The sequence below is a fragment of the Elaeis guineensis genome, chromosome 5, assembly GCF_000442705.2.
Source record: "Elaeis guineensis isolate ETL-2024a chromosome 5, EG11, whole genome shotgun sequence".
Lineage (NCBI taxonomy): Eukaryota > Viridiplantae > Streptophyta > Magnoliopsida > Arecales > Arecaceae > Elaeis > Elaeis guineensis.
In genome coordinates this window covers 34,239,675-34,262,270 of record NC_025997.2, presented here as the reverse complement: position 1 = coordinate 34,262,270, position 22,596 = coordinate 34,239,675, and the positions used below count along the sequence as shown (strand labels likewise).

At 35.8% G+C, this 22,596-nt stretch overlaps 1 protein-coding gene across 1 annotated transcript in view; it reads right to left on the bottom strand.

Moving 5' to 3' along the window:
- Positions 1 to 1,896: 1,896 nt before the first annotated feature.
- LOC105045328 (probable calcium-transporting ATPase 8, plasma membrane-type) overlaps positions 1,897 to 22,596 on the bottom strand; it is a 22,305-nt gene continuing 1,605 nt past the window's right edge. The window contains exons 2-7 of the mRNA XM_010923565.4: positions 16,115 to 16,169; positions 14,083 to 16,019; positions 13,192 to 13,350; positions 3,816 to 3,987; positions 3,413 to 3,711; positions 1,897 to 2,486 (exon numbers count right to left, since the gene is read on the bottom strand). Of these exons, the coding sequence (XP_010921867.1) occupies positions 2,178 to 2,486; positions 3,413 to 3,711; positions 3,816 to 3,987; positions 13,192 to 13,350; positions 14,083 to 16,019; positions 16,115 to 16,169 (2,931 nt within the window). The 3' untranslated portion in view covers positions 1,897 to 2,177. The remainder of the gene's footprint in view (positions 2,487 to 3,412; positions 3,712 to 3,815; positions 3,988 to 13,191; positions 13,351 to 14,082; positions 16,020 to 16,114; positions 16,170 to 22,596) is intronic.

Here is a 22,596-nt window from a genome sequence, read left to right as displayed (position 1 = left end):
AAAGTAAAACTATGAACATTAAATGTGTATTAAAAAGTGATGGTTACATGGTTCAATCAGATGGACAATGTATTTTTTTTATACCGCATGCGATGTATAAAGAATTTCTCAAGTAGGTTGATGTGCTAGGTCATCTTCTATTGGCCGGATTGCTGTGCTGTAAATCCACAAAATGAATGTTTTTGTTCCACTTGGAGGTTTAGAAGGCTGCACTACCACCACTTGAGAAATGTGATTGCCTAGGGATGGCAACGGGGCGGTTTTGGAGCAGATTAGCCCTTTTTGTGACCTTCCTGAGTTAGATATATGGATCCATTCTGCTCCACGAACTCTTGATGGGTTTATAAATTTGATCCAAATCTTTTATATTTTTAAAAATTTGATCCTGATCTGTTTCATGAAAATTTATTTAAATTTAAATAAATTTATAAAATTTAAATTTTTATTACTGACGTTGTTTTTTTCTAATCCGTCCCGTCCCAATCCGTCCCAACCCAATTCGCTCCGTCCCAAACCAATTTACTCTTGACATATTATATGTTTTGATCTATTGATAGATCTCAACTCATAAATAAATTTCTTACTAAAATTTTTACGTCTCCATATTATTATAAAATAATCATAATAAAAAGATCCAATTATTTATTTAAATAAAAAACCAACTATATATATATATATATATATATATATATATATATATATATATATATATATATATATATATATATATAATGGTATTTTGGATTTTTCATATATATGGGACTAGTTCGCAGAGTGGGGCAAGAGCAAATCCTGATCCACTCTATCTTACTAGTGATTTTGTTAATTTTTGATCTGGCCCATCCCTTAGTCCATTTAGTCGATCTATTTGTCCATTCCATCACGGGTTGGAGCGGATCAGATTTGTGGGTTATCCACCCCATTGCTATCCCTATGATTGTCAAGGGTTCAAGCTATTCTCAAGACTGCCCAATTAACCAGTCATTCTAGGTTTTGGCTGAACCACAATCAAACTCATATCCAAGCAGGCAGGTGATCTGACAAAGTTGTCGAATAAAAATAAATGGAGTTTTCTCAAATAATAATGTATTTAAGATTTTAAATTTCATGAGATGAGATTGTTCTGATATATTGCTGTTTCACCCCATTCTAATACTTGAGATTGGAAATATCTTAAGACAAATTGATCATGATATTGGGACAATCACAAGCAGTCCCACTGAGATTGAACTCATGGCTTATACTAAATAAATTATAACGGATACTATCGAAATGGTAGCTCAGTTAGAACAGCCGTTAACTCCTTTTCCCCTGTTTTCACATTAGTTTCCTCTAATGGAAACTATAAAATTAGTTATAATGCATATTTCAAAAAAAAAAACATTTTGTTCTATTTTATCTGTAGAAACCTAGGAGCCAACTAATGGAAACTATAAAATTACTTATAATGCATATTTCAAAAAAAAAACATTTTGTTCTATTTTATCTGTAGAAACCTAGGAGCCAACTGAGCCAACCAGTTGGAAGAATAGACTCTTAAATTAAAATATTAATAATTTATAAAAACCAACAGTATTGTCAGGACAGGAGACATCTAATGAATCAGAGGATTTCATGCCAACGGAACAAGGTTTCCCGAAATTAACTCCTTAAATGGTGTTTCCACAGCAAAGCAGTAGGCTGCTCGGTTGGATTACAAGCTCTCTTTTTTTTGTTTTCTGGTGCTTTTATGCTAGGCAATCAATCTCTCCTTTTTTTTTTTTCTTTTTTTCTTTTTCTTTTAAAAGTGACACCATATACATCCTGAGCCAACTCAAAACAACCACTGACCCGTCCCCAACAACAATGCCAACAAAGGTAGAAAAACGAAAAGAAGTCACCACAGAAAGCAAGCGCTTAACATAAAAAGTAAAAAGATTGTTATTTCTTCTGTGTTTTACGGTGAGATAACAAAGTCACAAAAGCAACCTTTCCAATTTATTGAGTTCACCAACTAATTTGAACCAGAGACCATCACATCCAAGCAAAACTCCTGCAAAACAGGGGGGATTTGGATGCATAGAAGTTTTCCGCGGTTGACGATTTGAAATATACTGTGCATATTATAATAATGACGAGCCCCTATAACATCATCAAACCATGATGGTATGAAGTGACGAACAAGTCACTCTGTTTTCTTACACCTCTTCTGGACCACGAGGGATTGGCTCATAACCATTTTGATCGCGAATGGGCTGCTTGTTCTGTTCTACTGGAATGCACTTTAAGATGATTGCATATACCATGCTGATGGCTCCAATCAGTATACTGAGCAACCATAACTGCCAGCTCAGCGGCACCGTGCTTGCAAATGCACCAAGGAATTGCACTATTATTACTTGGAATATGACAGTGGAAGCCAAGACAGCTGAAAAGATCCAGCTGCTGAATATTCCATGGAACACGTTAATCTTTTCCATCTGCCGGCTATTTATTTCATTAAAGACCTGAAGCAATAAGAACCAGTTTAGATAATTTAATTTGCAATGATCAAATAATCTGGCGAAGGAAAACCAATAATTTGCAATTATCATAAGCTGTTTCACAGCCACAATTACCAAAAAAAAAAAAGCAACTAAAACTGGAAATATATTCAGGATTTCAAAAATATAGTAGTGAAGATAGTTAGTTCTTCTTTGTGAGATGTTGTATTTCTTGATGTCCATTGGCATGAAAATATCAACAAAATATTTTAGGAAACATCCTGGATAAGTATGCATGAATTAGGGTCGAACATCTTGAATTTGGAGCATATGGTAGGCATATGTTCTTATTATCTCAGAATTAAGAAGAGTAGATACAAGCACTCATATGCACAAAGTTGAAGAAAATGTTTACTCCAATAAATTTGCATGAAACTTGGTAGCTCTCTCAAGAAGAAATTCAAGCATCAGGCAACGCATAGTGGTGTACTAATAATAGCATGCATGCGTGGTGCTTGTTATAACATTCTGTCAAACCAGGTAGTTTGCTAATGCCAATGATAAAGAAAGCATTTAGTGCAACAACCTTAGAAACCATATGCCATCATCCAATCTCTTCTCTAATATAATTATTCTTTATTGGCAATGGGACTTGTTGCCCATTCCTATCTTGTGCACTGGCATTCCAGTAGAGTTATATACCAAAAGAGATCTAATTGCAAAAAGAAACAACTGGTGATATTTCAACTGGGTACTATGAAATGCATAGATTTTCAAATACCAAAGAACAATTATTAAGAATTCTTTGAATAAGCAAAACACACAAAGTCTACCACAGAAACTATAAATTAATCCAGTTGAGATCCAAAATGAAGAACCATGCAATAATGGTGCTGAGCCATAGTTACTAGAAATGTTCCATATTTAAAAAATACAGTTACAACGGGTACCTGGCAAAACACAAATGTGTTGAATATGAATGTATTGAGAACTGAATCAGCATCTGGACCCCTGATTTTCAAAAGCTGTTTCCCATCAAACATGAGAAGTCCAAGTACAATCAGCTGAAATATACTTTGGCCGATGATATTTCTCCACATGACCCTGGTGATAAAGTTCTCTCCCCGCCCAGTAGGTGGTCTATTCATCAGTTCATCACTTGGAGGCTCTGTTGCTAATGCTAAAGCACCAAGTGTATCCATAATCATGTTAACCCAGAGCAACTGGACAGCAGTGAGTGGAGCACTCCCTAAGAATTAAATAACATGAGAAATAAGTGATTTAAAAGGCATAGCGACATAATAGTCCTTGAAAGGGTGGCAAGAAAAGAGTTCCAATGAGGATTTGGTGTACCTGTGATGCATGCGGAAACAAAATTGACCATCAGAGCAACCACATTAACTGTCAATTGGAATTGTACAAACTTCTGGATATTTATGTAAACCGCACGACCCCATTTGGCTACATTTATAATGGTAGTAAAGTTGTCATCCATTATGATCACATCAGCACTCTCTTTTGCTACCTGTGCATAACATACAGGTTGAAGATTATACATAAAGAAGTTAAAAATAGTTGTAATTATGAATGTGATATTAATGCAGCAAGAATTTCTAATTTAAAGATAGAAAAACAAGGCTCCAGCAGTTACTTAGAATTCTCACAATTGTACTGGATCAAAAATCATCGCATAGGAGCAAAAGCTCAGACAAACCATTTTAAGGCTTCGGTTTTCCACTGATAAGGAATTCTCACTTTAGTTTCATACTAAATGGGCATGTCCTCTGCCCATCCTCATGAAAAAGTTGAGTATCTAATAATTAAGTGATATGATTTTCATCATTTTTCAGGTATATCGAGCACTTGACAACAGTTTTTGCTTTCTAGGGCGCTATTAACATTTGTTATGAGATTATCAGTTTACATTAGGTAAATAGGGACATGTCAACAATGTTAACAAAAGTTCCGACATGAACTTACAGCAGGATTTTTAGTAGAACGTTGTGTAACTTATTCTTGACCACATTCTGAAATGAAAATCAAGAAGCTTATAAAATGCAAAAGTCATACATACAATCAAGTTAACCCACCATCCTCCTTCCCAAAACACACAGACACAAAAGAAAATTTGATAAAAAAATTGCAAGAGTAATAATAGTTAAAAAATTGGCATCATAAAGTGCATATGCAAAAGGAATGCATTTCTATCTGGCAATATCTCTTATCTTAGCAATAAAATATTACAGCTTCAAGGAGGTACTCCAATGTTGGACCCAAGTGATTATGTTGCCAATACAACAATATACCTGATGCAGCACCAAAAACACAAGAAAGCAAACAGGAAGGGGAAATAAAATGAAAGAAAAACAAGGAAATCAAGAGAAAGAAAAAAACCAATACACTCTAGGATTTTTTATTTGTCATTCAAAGCTGCCCCCTCAATACAATAGGAGTCTTTAAATAGACAAAAATAAAATGAAAACGAAATCACATCCTAATGAAAGTGACAATCATATCTCTCAAAATGAAAATAAGATAAAATCTTTCAAATGAAATCACATTCCAATAAAAATGAAAATTGTATCTCTCAAAATGGAAAATAAGATCTCTCAAAAATCTCTCAATTACATTATTCAAAATCCCATAATTCCTAATTACGACGTCTCTTTCTAAAATAAGAGCGGAATTCCCGATTCTCATCATTTTTTCTTGGCTGGAAAGAACTCGCCTCCAATGAGGAATTATGATAGGTCTCCAGGAGATTTGAATCAATGCAGTGTAACTCATCCTCATGAACCTAAGTAACATCTAAATCTGGCCGGTCCTACCACTTAACCAAAAACCTTTGAAATCCACCATGAGCAGAAGAAACAATCTCGTTAGTGATAATGCACTCAATGTAGTCCAATGACGAGGATGGAAGTAGAGGAAGAACTGAAAATGGAACAGAAAATGTAGTGCAACCAGTAGAAAAACCTACATGCATAATAGGAGGCTCGAATGTGCTTTGATAAAGAAACAAAACTGCAACATTATAAATTTGACTAAATTTCAAATCAGAAGGTAACTCTAAATAACAAGCATTAGGTCTAAGTTTACGAACGATGTGAAAGGACCAGTAGCTCGAGCATGTAATTTCTTGAATAAATGTTTGGGGTAACATTATGAACGGATACGATCCATCACATAGTCACCCTCATTAAACTTTACATTCCTACAGCGAGCATTAGTAGCAAGTTTATATTTCTTGGTGCTTGTAGTAATCTTTCTCCAAATATCGGCATAAATGTCACGAATATATTGAGCAAAAGAGATGGCAGGCTCAGAAATACGGTTATCCATTGATAAGGAAACAAGATCAATGGATTGATTAGGATTAAGGCCATAAATAATTTCAAAAGGACTCTTGCCAGTAGATCGATTTCCCAAGCTGTATAGACAAATTTCGCCATGCAATAACAAATCTCATGTATCAGGTTTATCGCCAACTAGACACCTAAGCAAATCATCAAGGCTATGGTTTACAACCTCTAGTTGACCATCTGTCTAAGAATGAAAGGATGAGGAAAATTTAAAAAATTGATCCCAAACAATTTTCAAAGGATCTTCTAGAAATAACTCATAAATTTAACATCACGGTCACACTATGGAAGAAGGCAAACCATGAAGTTTAATGACCTCCCTAAAGAACACTTTAGCAACAACAGAGGCATCAGAAAACTTATGGTAAGGAATGAAGTGTGCCATTTTAGAAAATCTATCAACAACAAATAGGATTGAGTCATGCCCCCTAGTGGTCCTAGATAACCCGAGAATGAAATCCATGCTAAGGTCTTTCCATGGAGAATGCGGGATAGGAAGAGGGGTATACAAACTGGTGTTTTGTTTCTGGGCCTTAACCATTTGGCATGTGCGACATTGTGCGAGGACTCTAGCCCCATCCCTTTTAAAGGATGGCCAATAGAACTTGTCTTCAATCAAAGCTATGATCTTATTGCGCCCAAAGTGCCCAACTAAGTCTCCCTCGTGAAGCTCCCAAATGAGAAAATCCCATAGAGATGTCCCAGGTATGCATAGGCGACAATGCCTAAATAGGTAACTATCCCTGATCACAAAGTCAACACATTCTCGACGATTTCTGTACTAACTTCTTGAAAAATGAGAACAAAATCAGGACAATCTGGATAGTCATCCTTCATTCGTTCAAAACCAACTACCTTGGCACTCATGGACTGGAGGACATAACTACCCTACTTAGTGCATCAGCAACCTTATTCTCAACACCAGTTTTGTGTTTGAGAACAAAGGTGTAGTCCTGGAGAAACTCTATCCATTTGGCATGCCTAGCGCTAAGTTTCTTCTGGGACTGGATGTACCTAAGAGACAAATGATCAAAATATAAGATAAACTCTTGAGGTAGAGGATAATATTGCTAAAATCTAAGAGCTTGAACAATAACATAAAACTCTTTATCATATATGGAATACCTCTGCTTGGCATCATTGAGTTTTTTTGCTGAAGTAGGCTACAAGATGACCATCTTGACTAAGAACCCCCCCAATTTCCATACCAGATGCATCATAGGTTACCTCAAAAGCTTTAGAGAAATCAGGATGGATCAACACAAGTGCCTTAGACATCTTGAGCTTTATATTGCTAAAAGCTCTTACGGCAATAGCAGGCCGATGAAACTCCCTTTTTCTCGTACAATTTGTAATGGGAGCCATGATGATGCTAAATCTCCTAATAAAGCATTTATAGAAAGAGGCTAGACTATAAAAGCTATGAATCTCAAAAAGAGATATTGGTTCAGACCACTTTCTAATGGCTTTCACCTTCTCAAGATCAGCCATGATACCCAGAAAAGATACAACATATCTCAAGAAGTAAGAACAATACTTGGTCCTGAAGGAAGGAACACTTTTTAAGATTAACATATAACTTGACAGACATAATAGTGAGAAACACCTACCTAAGATGAACTAAGTGCTCTTTTCCAGACCTACAAATCGGAACATCATCAAAGTAGATGACTAAGAATTTACCAATAAAGGATCTCAACAACTTCATCATAAACCTCATAAATGTACTAGGAGCATTGGTCAACCCAAAGGGTATGACTAACCATTCATAAAGACTATCCTAGGTCTTAAAGGCAGTCTTTCACTCATCCCCAGGCCGAATCCTAATTTGGTGATACCCACTACACAAATCAAATTTGGAATAGACTATAGAGCCAGCTAATTGATCAAGCATGTCCTCAAGCTTAGGAATGAAAAATCTATATTTGATAGTGATCCTATTGATAGCTCTACTATGTACACACATTCTCCATGTACCATCTTTCTTAAGGGTCAAAAGGGTTGGTACAGCACAAGAACTGAGGCTATGTCGAATGTGACCTTTCTGCAACAAGCCATCTACTTATTTTCTTATCTCCTTCTGCTCCTTAAGGTTCAACCTATAGTGTGGAAGATTACGTATATGGGACCTTGGAACTAAGTCAATGGCATGTTGGATGTCACACATAGGAGGTAGGCCATCTGGTATGTCCTATGGGGTCACATCCTTAAACTCTATCCACTGCTCAATCTCAGGAGGTGGGTTATCTTGAGAGTTCGAAGTCAAGTGGATCCACCCCTAAAGATGACAAATAACATTACTCCAGACTTCCAACTCTCTTTTTCAAATTCCCTAAGTTAAAATGTTACAATTTTTCTGACTAAGGATTTGAAGAGAACTCTTATCCTTTTTTGTAGGTTGGGACTCACTAGGCTTAACAGGTTTAATCTAATTTTCTTACTGTTATGCATGAAAATATAAATATTCTTCCTATCAAAGTTATGAGCATCCACATCGTAAATCCAAGATCGACCTAACAAGACAATAGCAATCTTCATGGATAACACATCACACATAATCTCAGCAGAGTAACCTCTCATCTGAATTGGCACTAGACAATACTCACTAATAGAAAGTGAGATTTTATCTACCCATGCAACTCTATAAGAATCAGGATGAGGATGAGGCTGAGACTTCAGCTTCAATATATAAATGGCAGACTTAGACACAACATTCATAGAGCTATCCCCATTAGTGACAAGCTTGCAGACCTTATCCCTATATTGGACATAAGTATGAAAAATGCTAGTGCATTTCCATGCCTCAGAGTCCACAGGAGTGGTGATGATACATCATCTCCTGACATTAACACACCCTTTTAAATCCTCACAATTCTCTTCACACTCTTCGTCTGAAGCAGTTGGCTTTAGAGGGTTAAAGTCCTCTATGGGGCTATTAGGTAAAGTTTCCTCACATTCAATTTCCATGACCAATGTATGATGTGGACATGAAGCAGCTATATGACCCTTATTATGACAATAATGGTACTCTATATTTGAAAAACTAACTGAATGAGATGCCATTGAGGCAGAGTCCCAGATCATAATGATTGCGGGTTGCTGATTAGCAGTCATACTCAGAGTACGACCATGATTCGTATGAGAAGTCAATAGCTGTGAAGCACCCTTAGTGCAATTGATAGGGGCAAACCTAGATTGTCCAGACTCGTTGGGGAAGGAAACTCCTCTTCTTTAGGAAAAAATCCTATGAAACTTCTCAATCTCTAAGGCTTTATGGTAGGCATCCCCTATAGATTTAGAAGAATACAACGAAATCTTCCTCTTCAAGTTGATTCTTAAACCATTAACAAACTTAGATACCAGCTTTCATGACTCTTTAGAAACATCACTCCTCAATTGTAAATCCTCAAAACAAGTTATGTAGTCAGTGACACTAGTGGTTTCTTGTCTAAGAGTATATCATTGGTCCAATAACCGACTCCTATAGTAAGTGGGAACATATTTCTCACAAAACTTAAACTTCATCTCCTTCCAAAGGACTATAGGTGGATGTCTTAATCACTCTAGATCCCTTTGGATTGTCTGCCAATATTGCTTGGCAGAACCCACAAGCTTTATTTTAGCAAAACGGATACAAGATGCATCTGACATGTTGTACCCTTAAAATAAGTCTCTAGGTCCTATAACCACTCATAGAATACATCTGGATCTAACCTATCATCATCGGAGATGACATCAATCTGAACCACTTTAGGTGATTCCTCAAACTCCTCACATCTAGATGGATATGGCCTAAATTATTGACCTCGGGGTCTGAAGTGCCTAGGACCTCAATCATATGTAATAGGTTGCTCATGATGTCTAGATGGGAAAATAAGCGGTTCCACTTCTCCCTCATAATCATCTCCATAGTACTCATCATCCCTGGCTTCTATTATGTAATCTGGAGGAATCCTACGATTATGTGGACTCTAAAAACTATTTATAGAATGGTAGGTAATTGGAGGGATTGACATATAGATTGGAGGTGCCTGAAAGGACTGACTAGTCTGCAAGATATGTCTCGAACCACCAATTGGCTTAACAGTCTAGAGAGGCTGATGAATGGATTGACTACTAGTATGGTCATCCTCTAGAGGTTGTTTATCTAGTCTTGACTCTCTCAGGGACAATAGGCATTTGACCTGCTAACTGATAAGATTAGCTATGTCCATGCAGTGATCAATTAGATTAGTATGAAGCTCAATAAGCTTAGTTTGAAATCAGTCTAATGACTGACATATTTGGTTTAATGTATCTTGGAATGCAGTTTGGATATTTTTAACTAATTCAAGTTCTTTTTCCATAGTAGAATGAGCATCTTTCAAATTGCCAATGATCATGATAGCAAGAAAGGGTAAGGATAAAAGTGATATTAGACTCATATGTTGTAATCACAGAGAAATTCAACCACAATGCTCACAATGAAGAACGTAATGTCAATGCAGTGCCTATATTTTTCGGTACGTGCAATTTTAAAGAGGTGATGCAATATAACCGAGCTATTAAAGATAAATGTGAATAAAATAAGGCCAACAAAATGATTCAGATTCCTCTTTTTTTTCTTTTTGGTTCAGGGACGTATGAAATAAAGGAGTTTAGGGTAGTATGAAAAATAAAAGGACCTAAGGAATTGTAAAAGCTACCCAATAATTTGAAGAAGTCACAAGTATCATTGAAGGAACCATACCTTATATGAGATGAGATCAATTACCTCAAAGCAATTTGCACAGTGCACAGAAAGTGATCTAACAGTGCTCTGATACCAATTGATACAGCACCAAAAATGCAAGAAAGCAAATAGGAAAGGAAAATAAAATAAAGGAAAAACATGAAATCAAGAGAGAAAAAAATCAACACACTTTAGAATTTTCGATTTGTCATTCAAAGCCGCCCCCTCAATACAATAGGTGTCTTTAAATAGATAAAAATAAAATGAAACAAAATCACATCCTAATAAATATGAAAATCATCTCTCTCCAAATAGAAACAAGATAAAATATCTCAAATGAAATCACATCTTAATAAAAGTGAAAATCTTATCTCTTAAAATGAAAACAAGATAAAATCTCTCAAAAGTCTCTCAATTACATTATTCAAAATCCCACAATTTCTAAATTACGATGTCTCCTTCTAAAATAAATGCGGAATTTTCAATTCTCATCAATACCCCATAGGTACAATGCATGCATGAACACTAACAAGTATGCTCACAAACTACAGGCCTACATGCCCCCAGCAACTCCATTATGGTATCACAAAACCCTGCTGCTCTTCAATATATCCAAACTTCTCAAATAAATGCAATCAACTTGAACACATAAGAGGGTATATAGAACCAAAAAACATTGGTCTCTGAATGCTATATAACAAGGCCTGTCAATCTCTGTCTCATTCATTTCAGGTTACAACATGTGGGAGCATGTTATAGAGCTCCTTACCCATACTCATCAACTTATGTAACCTTTCATCGGTTCATCCTACAAAAGCACGTAGATTGTTTTTCAGAAACACCAAGGGTGCATCTTCAAACCCTTCAATGTGGAAATACACTTGCATAGCCATATAGGAGTGAAAGAAATTAGCTAGATCATTCTTGTATGACATTACACAAATGTCTTTCATAAGCCAGGTTACCATTAATTAACTAAGGTTGTTAGCCTTTTCATGCATCTAAGGCTACAGAAATTTACAAGCAGTAGTCATCCTATCTTATAGTATCTAGTCCACCAGCTGATCATCAAAGCGATACAAAACATACAATTACTGTTTGGTACATGAATTATAGGTTAACCCGCTTTTGTTTTTTAAACCTGTCTGACTATCTTAAGCAGCCTATTGTTTCAGTTCAAATGGTCTGATTATCTTAGCTGTTGATTATTTCAGTTTTCTTTTAGGAATTAGAAGCCCAACGGACACAATAATGAGGGGAAAAAAATGTACACCCGGTTTCAGGCCAAAGGTTAAAAATTGTGGTAAACGATAGTATTTAAGCTTCTCATTGCAGTAGAAATCTATAAGCTTCCTATAAAATCGAAGGAATATATAGGACACTCAGAATCTCTTGTCAAACATAGCTATGCATCTGTTTATCCTTGTCACGAATTTTGAGGTTATTTGTATTGTTGCTATTATGAAGACAGTTGTGAATGTACATATGGCACAAAAAAAGAAATTATATGTTAAATGAAAATCACCACAACTATATAGGATAATTTTCAATATTGTCGTTACATGGAATTGTTAAAAACATGGTTCAAAGTTCCAACAAATGCTCTGGAACCAAAACTGGGATATTTCAATTTTGACCTAAATCGATAGAAAACTTGGCCAGTTCCAGTATTTAAGCCAGAACTAAATTATGGGTCTACATATGATACAAGCTACTTATGCAATTTCTTTAAATTTTAAAGATAGTTTTGAAAATCAATATCTTATTTAAAAAATTATTGCTTCAGTGTAGAATCAGTAAGGCAATACATCCAAAGGTCCATAAACAAAATAATATACTTTAGAACAAGATTCACGAACTCGATACCAGAATCCGTGTCGGTTGCCGGCCAGTACGATATCGTACCGATAATTAAAAAATAAAAAAAAATCCCATCCAACAGCAAAAAAAAAAAAAAATCAAGCCGAACTGGATCGAACTGGTACCGTACAGTATCGAATCGGACCGAACTGTTATTGTACAGTACCGTCTGGTATCGGGCGGTTCGGTCCTGTTCAGGTCATTTTCTAGAAATCTAGTTCAGAAAATCTGACATGAACCGGATCGGTTCTCCGTCAATACGGTACGATACGGATTGTACCGATCGGTTTGGATCGGTACGGAACACCATGCTTTAGCATGATCTCCAATATATTTTCTTGAATTATTTTATTGTTCTCCATCTATCTTTTAGAAAGTACGGCCCTTAATCGAGTAGAATGGAGGAAAAGGATTTATGTAGCCAACCCCAATTAGTTTGGGATTAAGGCTTACTTGAGTTGAGTTATTTCATTGTTCTCCATATTTTTCCCCTAATAGTGATCGATAATTCTGGTTTTTATAGGATATCAACTGCAACCGATGAAACTAAAGCTTAACCACTCTTAACTGCTAAAATCAAAATTCATATGGTTGCAGCAAAAAAAAAACTGCAGTTATGTTGACGTTTGATTATTTATATATGATTTTTCAAGTGTCATCAACTTGCACCTTACTTTCCTGAATTTCTTTCCTCAATGAAACTACCCAATGGGATTAAAAAACATGATCTAAAAATAATGAGCTTCTGTGCTTAAATCATGGTAACAAGAAATGATCATGTACAAATAATGTTTACCTCTGTGCCTGCAATACCCATTGCTAGACCAATGTCTGACTCATGCAATGCTGGTGCATCATTAGTTCCATCACCAGTAACTGCAACAACTTCATTAAACATTTTCCTCAAGTTTGTCACCAAGGTATGTTTGTCCAAAGGCAAAGACCGAGCCATAACCTGCACACAAATATCTTGACATCAAATAATTGTTTCAGGTATTTCATCAATACTCAAACTAGAGCAATGCAATGACCATGTACAACTCGAACAATTTCCCTCACTGATTCACAATTGGAATAATATTCACTGCATGGAAGGTCTTGCTCTTCAATGACATGAAATTTTATTCCAAGCATAGGAAATTGGATATGGTAATCAATGAAGTTGCAAATTTGTCATTGCATTAAGATTTTAAATCCCATGGAATGGACGTATCCCAGTTTCTATATGGAATGGGACGCCCCGCTGTCCCATCCCATTCCGACAGTGATCCTACATTCTGGTAGATATCCTCCATCTCCTTCTCCTTCTTTCCTTCCTTTCTTTTTTTCTTTCTTTCCTTTTCTTTATTTTCTTCTACCTTTCTTTCTTTTCTTTTCTTTTTCTTTTTTTCTTATCCCTTCCTTTTTTTCTTTTTTTTCCTTTTCTTCTTCTTTCTCTTTCCTTTCTTCGTTCTTTCCTTCCTTTCTTTCTTTCATTTTTCTTCTTTTTCTTTCCTTTCACTTTTTTCTTTATCCTTCCTTCCTTTCTTTCTTTCCTTCTTCTCTCCCCATGTGATAGGTTTCAGAGTATCGACCCTGTCACGATCCTAGTTTCTCATAGGAATGTGACGGGATAGCCAGAACACCCCTAATCCCATTGGGACGTAAAACCTTGCATTGCATTATCTACTAGAGAATGATATGAAACCTGAATTTTAGGTATTAATTTCTTCATTTCTTCAGGGCTCTTGCTGCGAAATTCAGTTCCTTCTATAGCTAAACCATCCTCTGTCAATATGCCGCACTCTTTAGCTATAGCTTTAGCTGTATTGATATTGTCTCCTGTCACCATCCTCACTTTGATACCAGCAGCTATACAAGTCTGAACTGCATCCTTGACACCAGGGCGCACTGGATCTTTAATGCCAAAAACAGCAATTAATGTGTAACCACCAGCAGGAATTTCTTCTCCGTTATGATCACCATCCATATCCTTAAAGGCCAAGCAAAGCGTTCTTAATGCTTCACAGGCAAAAGTATTAATGACACCTGCAATATTCCTTTTCTGCTCATCAGATAATGAGACTGTGTTTCCATCACTATCAATTATCTTGTCACACATCTGTAGTATGATTTCTGATGCACCTTTGCAGAAAGCTCGAATTAACCCACCAGGTAATGAAACGAGGACAGACATCTTTTTCTTAACTGAATTAAAGGGCTCCATTTTTAACTTTTTGCAATCCTGATGTTTGGTATCGACAAGTCCTTCAAAATCCAAGCCAAATTCTAGCAATGCCGTTTCAGTTGGTGTACCCAGAATGGTGTTTTTCCCATCTGTTCCTCTTACCACCTCTGAACCAGTATTTTGAAATATACACTGCAGAAGGATGTCTATAACATTTTCCGATATTGTACCTCTCAAATCATTAGCAGTTTCCTTGCCTCTAAATGATTTAGATACTTCACAGAGCCATACCTTATCAACTATCATATGGTTAGTTGTCAGAGTCCCTGTTTTATCAGTGCAAATGCAATTAGCAGATCCCATTGTCTCACATGCTGATAGGTGTCTCACAAGAGACTTCTCATCCATTAGCTTCTTCATTGCAAATGCAAGGCTCAATGTCACAGCCAAAGGTAGTCCTTCAGGAACTGCAACAACAATTATTGTAACAGAAATTGCAAAATAATCCAGTAATTTTAAAGCATCATCTGGAGTCCAATTTAGTATGCCAACATGAATGGCCTTTTCCACTAGAAACCTCACTAACAGGACTAAGAATGTTAATGTCGCAAATGCCAAACCAATCTTCCCAATAATTGTTGCGACGCCATTTAGCTTAACCTGCAAAGGTGTCTCATCGTCCCCACCCTGAGTCAAAGTCTCCATTAAATTTCCCCACTCTGTCTTCATACCAACAGAAGTCACTAGCATTTTAGCAGATCCATCTTGCACTTTAGTCCCAGCCAGCAAAAAAGGGTTTTCATGAGAGACATACACTGGCTCACTTTCTCCAGACAGGCTCGATTCATCAATCAACAAGGCATATCCAGATATATATACTCCATCAGCAGGAACTATATCTCCAATTGATAGATCAACAATGTCTCCAACTACCACATCATAAATAAAAACTTTTTGCTTGTAACCATCTCTTGTCACTTTAATAAATATCTTTTTCTTTTCTCTGTCTAAATCTCTAAATTGCAATGATTGCTTATAGTCACTGACTGCAGTAACTATGACTACAAGGAAAATACTGAGTATGATTCCGAGTCCATCATACATACCCTTTGGCCAACCTTCTGTCGCAAGTCCAACAACAACGGAAAGCAAAGCACATATCATAAGAATGATTAATGTCAAGTCATGTAATGCATCCCAAACAAACATCCAGAAGCTTCTTGGGGGCTTCTCTACATATTGGTTGACACCAAAAATATTCTGCCTAATGGATAAATCACTTGTTTTGATGCCATCCTCTAGTGACACAGATAGTTTTCTAGCTAATCCATCAACTCCTCCATGGATCTTCAAGCTCTTGATGTTGTGTCCACGTGCAATAGATGCCAATTCATCAGGATTGATATAAAAACCAGCTTTTCTGACCTCTTCAGGAATCTGATATTCAGTTTTAGCAGCTGCATAGAGGAAAGATCAATAGCAGTGGATAAAAGATGTGATTGGAGGAATAAACAGAGCTAAGCTTAACGATTTTAGTTAATATAGGCCATACCATCAATAAATTGCAGAGCAGCCTTTTGTACATAGAGGGCAACTCGAATTTTCTCCTGGTCAGTAGAAAACAACAAATGGTAAGAATGTTATTGTTATGCCTTAATCTTTTGTGTTGCAGGGAATCCATTCCAAAATGGTAAAACTACCTCTTTGTCATCACTATCGTAACTATAAAATTCAAATTAATGAAAAAGTTGTATAATAAGAAACATGGAATACCGTACTAGGCCGAACTGCCCGATACACCCCATACCATACTGTACCGGATGCGTACCGGTATGTCAAACCGTCTGTATCGACACAGGCATACTGTATCATACTGTATACCGACACTATAGTGGATTTCATCGGTACGGGATCCAATACCAAGATGGAATTCCTTGATAAGCAATGTTATAGACTTACAGTATCTAGTGAACCTGGTTAGTTACAGGGAACAATTTGAGTGGTGAGGACTAGTTGCATAATAATCCGGAACAACGCATGCTCATATAGATTTTACCATCTGCAGGATTTTGTTCGTAAGATTTATAAATAAACTGAAGGTTTTGGACTGGAATTTAGGATGAATACTCCTGTAATGAATCCTATGCATACAATATATCCATATTCAAACTAGTGAAAAAGCAATCTAGTTGGACTTGCATATAACAGAGGAAGAGAAGGAAGAGATGGACCCCTTCTATATTTTAGGAGAAATAACATATTTACATTTATATTGTTGGAAAACAACACCCCTTCTAGTTTTCTTCTCAAGCTTGTCATGACAGCTTCTGATACTTAGCATGACTTGTTGGTTCATCCTTCAATCCTTGGATTTTGGAAACGGATCCGATGCAAGCATAGGGAAGGTCTCTTTAAAAAAATAGTAAGACAATACTTAGGAAGCAGGTGGAGGGACTGGTTTCCAAGGAAATTTAGGAGCGGGAATGCCACCTTTCAAAGAAGATTCCTGCTACTAAGCTTTAATCTTGACCACTTCATTTTGCACTTGCTCACCAATCTAAAGTCAGTATCACTTTGATAAATGTAGCTGAAGTGCTGAACTCTGGCTGAAGCCACATGTCACGCTTTCCATTAGTCATGAGCAAACTTACTGGATGCAAACGACATAAAGAATTTAATCAAGATCACATGAAAACTTCAGATCTGAAGTCTGATCAGAAATTTAACAATTGTAGTTGGAATCTGAACCTTTCAGATCAGTCTCTGACTTGCACCTGTTTGAATCTTTGATCTCTCTATAAATGGCCATCATGTTTCTTTATTGTATAAGTTACCACAAAGTTATGCCATAAGCCAACCAACTGTAAGTGATCTAACAGAATCAACATAATTCACCTCTAGTTCATTCCAAACCTTGCAAAATGGATTTCATTTTCCATTTATCAAATACATGTGATACTTTTTGTTCTCCTTTTTGGAGATTTTAATTTCTTGAGTTATATCTTACATTCAGCGTTCCTGAAACTTGCATCTCTTGGATTTGTATAATCCTCCATCATAAAAGGGCCTCCAAATTTCGAGGCTCTAACATGTCAGTGTCAGCACTAACACATTAGGACTGGTTAGCATGAGTTTCCTTTGGTTCATCAAAATATTTGTAAAAACTTTTATTTTACCTGTTCGAGTCTTTTCTACTAGTTTCTTACCCCTTGTTAAGAGTGTTTGTAATTTATGAACCCCTATAACAACTGTTTATGGATGTTTTGAGTAGTGCGTGCTTGCTTTGCAATTTTTTACCAGCCACCCCTTTGTCTCATCCCTTATGAATTATCTTAGTGGATTCTTGAATGATTAGATGTCCCTCCTACTTTTTCATACCTCTAACATTAGGCACGTTTTGACATTCAACCATGATTTTGGTCTATACAGATAAATCTAGCATTCTAAACCATATTAAATCTGCATAGCAATTTCCATGAAGCAAATCCCATACATATGCTTTTCATCATCTGAAAAGATCTAACACACAAATAACATGGACTAGCGTTATATATTTATATTCAATCGATCCAAACAAGAAAAGTAAAGAAGTACAAGATATAAGGTAAAAAGTGCAATAAACTATATAATCAGTTGAAGACACTTAGATGTAGTTTTAAGGGAGTGAAACACATGTTTGCATGATGTCTCAAAATTTAGCTTGGATGTATTTTTATCCATGCAGTAACATATCTAATTTTAGGCAAGGGATGGGAGTTCGACTACACAGCATGTTAAGCCCCCATAAACTTTGTGCCTTAGTACCCCAAGGGCTAGGCACAGTTTGCCTGAGGGTTTAGGCTTCGATCCGGGTGGGGGAGTGGGTGTTTGGTAGGGTGTGGGGATAGAGCCCTGCCATATTTTAATTTATTAAAAAAAACTAACACATTATGCAGTATGCACTATTGATGTAGTCTACCAACTCCTCCCTAGCAGAGTGCACCATGTAATACAATGTCTTACAACACAATGCACCGATCCATGTTGTATGAATTATAGTAGCAAAGTTTTATTAGATGTATTATGGGATCAATGCAACATTTAAGCATTAAAGAAGTCAGAATTGTTGATGATAAACAACATGTATAATAAAAAACCATCTATGCAAGGTAAAAGATGCATGGCCCTAATAATCTACATGAATAAGATTAAAGGAAGAGGTAATCTTTATTATATTGGATGCATGTGAGGATCCGTGTAGGCATATATTTAGTCCCACATTGGCTATTCATCAAATAGATCTTGAGTACTTATACATGGCCAAAGAACCCAAACAACATCTTCCAACTAACCTTTTTGATGAGGTCCTAGATTGTTATAAATAGTATTAGAGCAGACTCAACCTATAGCCCATGTGAACTAGGAGACACTGCAACACATACCCATTTGGATTGACCATAGACTGATCGTAATAATTGTTATTGGATCTATCATTTTTGTGATTGGATTTCAATTTGGACCCATAGCTTGACAAGGGTGCCAAGGCTTAATCAGAAGGAGTATGCGAAGACCTGTGCCGATGTGTTTAATCCCACATCCGCTATGCATTGGGTAGATTTCGAATACCTACATAAGGCCAAGGAACCCAAATAATACCTCCCAGCTAGTTTTTTTGGTAGAGGTCCTAGGTTGTTACCAAATAGAAAGATTAGAGTTTTGTCAACCCACATCCATTTACCTAAAATCTAGCAATAAAGAAAAGACATTGCTTATATCAAAAGCCATAATCATGGCCGATATATAACAACAGAGAAGCCACGGAACCTACCCACTCATACTTCATGCTCCATCATAGCTTGATCTATAGAGTGGCTTGAATTGGCTATTAATCTTTAAATCTATTTTCATAAAAAAGTGGAATAAAAGAGATGTGAGATGGGGTTATTGACCATTGCTTCAGAAAAAGGCTAGAGTGACTCTATGCATATAAGCAGCAAGTTTGTTAACTTAGACACGTTACATGTAACATGATCAAGCTTTGATAATTGATATTTTGGTTTCAAAGAAAACTTAAACCCTCAGTGTGAACATTGATTTCTGTTTCTTTACAGACTGTTTTTAAGCAAAATGGGCCAAAAGAAGAAAGGGAGGGGAGGAGAGGTAAAACTTCACAAAGAAGAAGAACCAAAAAATGTATTACTACAACAACATGACAGGCATGTTTGACAATACATTAATATAAAAATTACCAAGGAAACAATTGCTACAATTTTACTTACCACCTATGTTATTACTATTAACTAATACTCAAAATTCATGTGTTTGTAGGAGTAATTGTAAAAATGTTGGGTGGCATTGAGAGATGGACTGAGAATATCACCTAGGTCATCGCCTAGGAACACAAGCAATTGCCCAAGCAAGAGACTTAGTGCAAAGATGCACCATCATTCTTTATTTCAACTACTTCATTATATCATCACGTTTTCTTATGGTTCATGAAACCAACATTTTAACATGCTTTAAAATGTCCATGGTAAAAACACTGTCATGACACTCTCTTGTTTGTCTATTACTCATAAATAAAACATAAGTAATCACATATGCTATTAATGTCTTTTGCTCAAGTGATACAAATTGCCAAACTTCCTTAATAGTCAAACCAACTAGAGACTAGAGGTTGACTCTAGGGTTTCAAATGGAAGGCTTTCACATAACTTGGTTAATTGTTCCACCTAACTTATCTTATCCTTCTGATACAATTTGATTTTATCTTGAGTCTAGTCTATGTGTTTGATTCCTTGATAAGCATTCACATCTTATTTATGAATAAAAATGACATGATCATAAATGTAATACATGTACAAACATATAAGACATACATACATATATATGTTTAAGTATATGCATACACATCTGTTTGCAATGTTGCATGTATGTTTCATATATGCAAATATAATTGCATCTGTTTATGTACATAGATAATTGCACAAATATGCGCAAGCTTTTGCGCACATAATGACAAGATAAGGCTGTGTAGGCATCTTGAGAGATTTATATCACCCTAGCATCCAAGTAACACTTGTGATAAGTTGATATCAAGGTTTTGGCCCCATTTTGGGCTGCGGTCATTTTTAGCTAAAACAAACAACGACTAGCCATGGTCGCTTTTTTAAAAGCTTAATCTTAGTGTTGATATCTTATTGTGGTGATTTCCTCATTTATTTAAGTACATAGTCTATATGGTGCTGAAATTTAGTGGTTTCTCATTGTTTTTCTTAAGTTAAAAAAGGGAACAAATAATAAACATAACACTTGATGACCTAAGGCCTCTAAAATGGCCCTTATTATAGAAATTTATAAAGACTATTGCGAACAGCTACATATAATACATGTCATAAAAATAATATTTTCTATATAAAATAAATATAACATTCCATAACCTCAAATATAAGAAATAAATGCTTCTTAACTCAAATATTAGAAAGAAATGCTAAATTCAATATCTTGTGAGCTCTTTTGAAAAAGTGAAGAAAAAGCTTTGGATATACTGGGCACCAAAAAGCTTCATGGTTGATGAACACAATGAATTTTCAAAAAATCAGATGTTATAAATAATATATACAGCGGTACAAAGTAGCAGTACACTTAGGAATTTCACACATCTAAAATTAACTTCAGCAGAAATTGTTGAAATTACAAAATAAAGAACCTATAGCACAAAATACTCTGAAATGTCATGTAATAATTTTTCTTGGATTCTTTTATATTATTTTTTATTGAAAATCTAAAACTTGGAGTAGCACTTCTAAAACTGTCAAAAACGAAGCTCCATGGACTTACTCAAAGTGGAAACTGAGTTTCCAGACCTTGGCTCCAGAATTCTAGAACTAGCATGTAGAAAATGTTGCACATCCACATGAACCCAAAAAGGAGGAAAAAACAAATTTACATATAGATAAAGAGGATGACTAAATTTTTTCTCATAAAAGGTCTTTTTGTAAATATAACAAAATGTTGAGTCAAAAGAGGGTGGAAGTGTTGCACCCAAGAATTTCTGTTATAACATTAGAGATTATTAAGGATATCATCATTCAATAATCACAAACATATATAGATCTCTTACTTTGAATCTTTGGGATGAGAACCAAATGTTTTTGCTTGAAATTGTGTTTAAAATGAAACAAACTTCTTCCCTTCAAACAAGCTGAAATAGGGAAAATAGTATGTGGATCGTAGAGTCATACTTATATGTTGAAATTGATTACCAAGAGACTAGAGATTTCCAAATAACAAACATTGACCGGATATTGGAGAACCCGAAAGTGTTTCAAGAACACAAAAGGGTTTCACTAGTATCATTATGTTTGGGGTGGATCCTCTGACCAACTTGATGTTAATTTAAATCTATTTACCATGCAAACCCATGCACCTCAAAATGTTATTCACCTCTAACTCAAATATCACAAGTGTATGGACATGTCAACCATATACAAAACAGACATCATCCTGTCACAGGATGTGCATATGATGGGACACTCAATTCATTGATAATTTTCTTCTTTAGAGGATTACAGCCCTTTATAACTCACATGATCCAAAAAATGGACTGTTTTTATCAGATACATAAGCCATTCTCCCACCGAAAATAAATTCAACTCAAATTAGTTGGTTAATGGTATTGATCAATTGTTATGGTCTGGATTCTGATAAGTCAGTCCTGAACTCTTGCACACACCTCCTTCTCTACATTTTTAGGAAAGGGGTGCTTAGCTGCTACCAAGGTCTCAATTGCTGAATTCTCTAAATAATGAGCCCCCTCTCAACCTCTTATACATCATTGCAGCAGAAAAAAAAGGCCAATAAACCAATTCAGACCACCACTGAGTTTATTCAGAGAAAGAATAATAGCTGTTGTAATGACCATTATTCGCCATTACAATGAAGATAATGGACCATAGCCGATAGGAAACTGTCGTTATCCGCTAAAGTTGACTTTTATGGAATAAAAAATTCTTGCAGTAGCATAGATATTAGAATTTAAAAATATTATTGCAG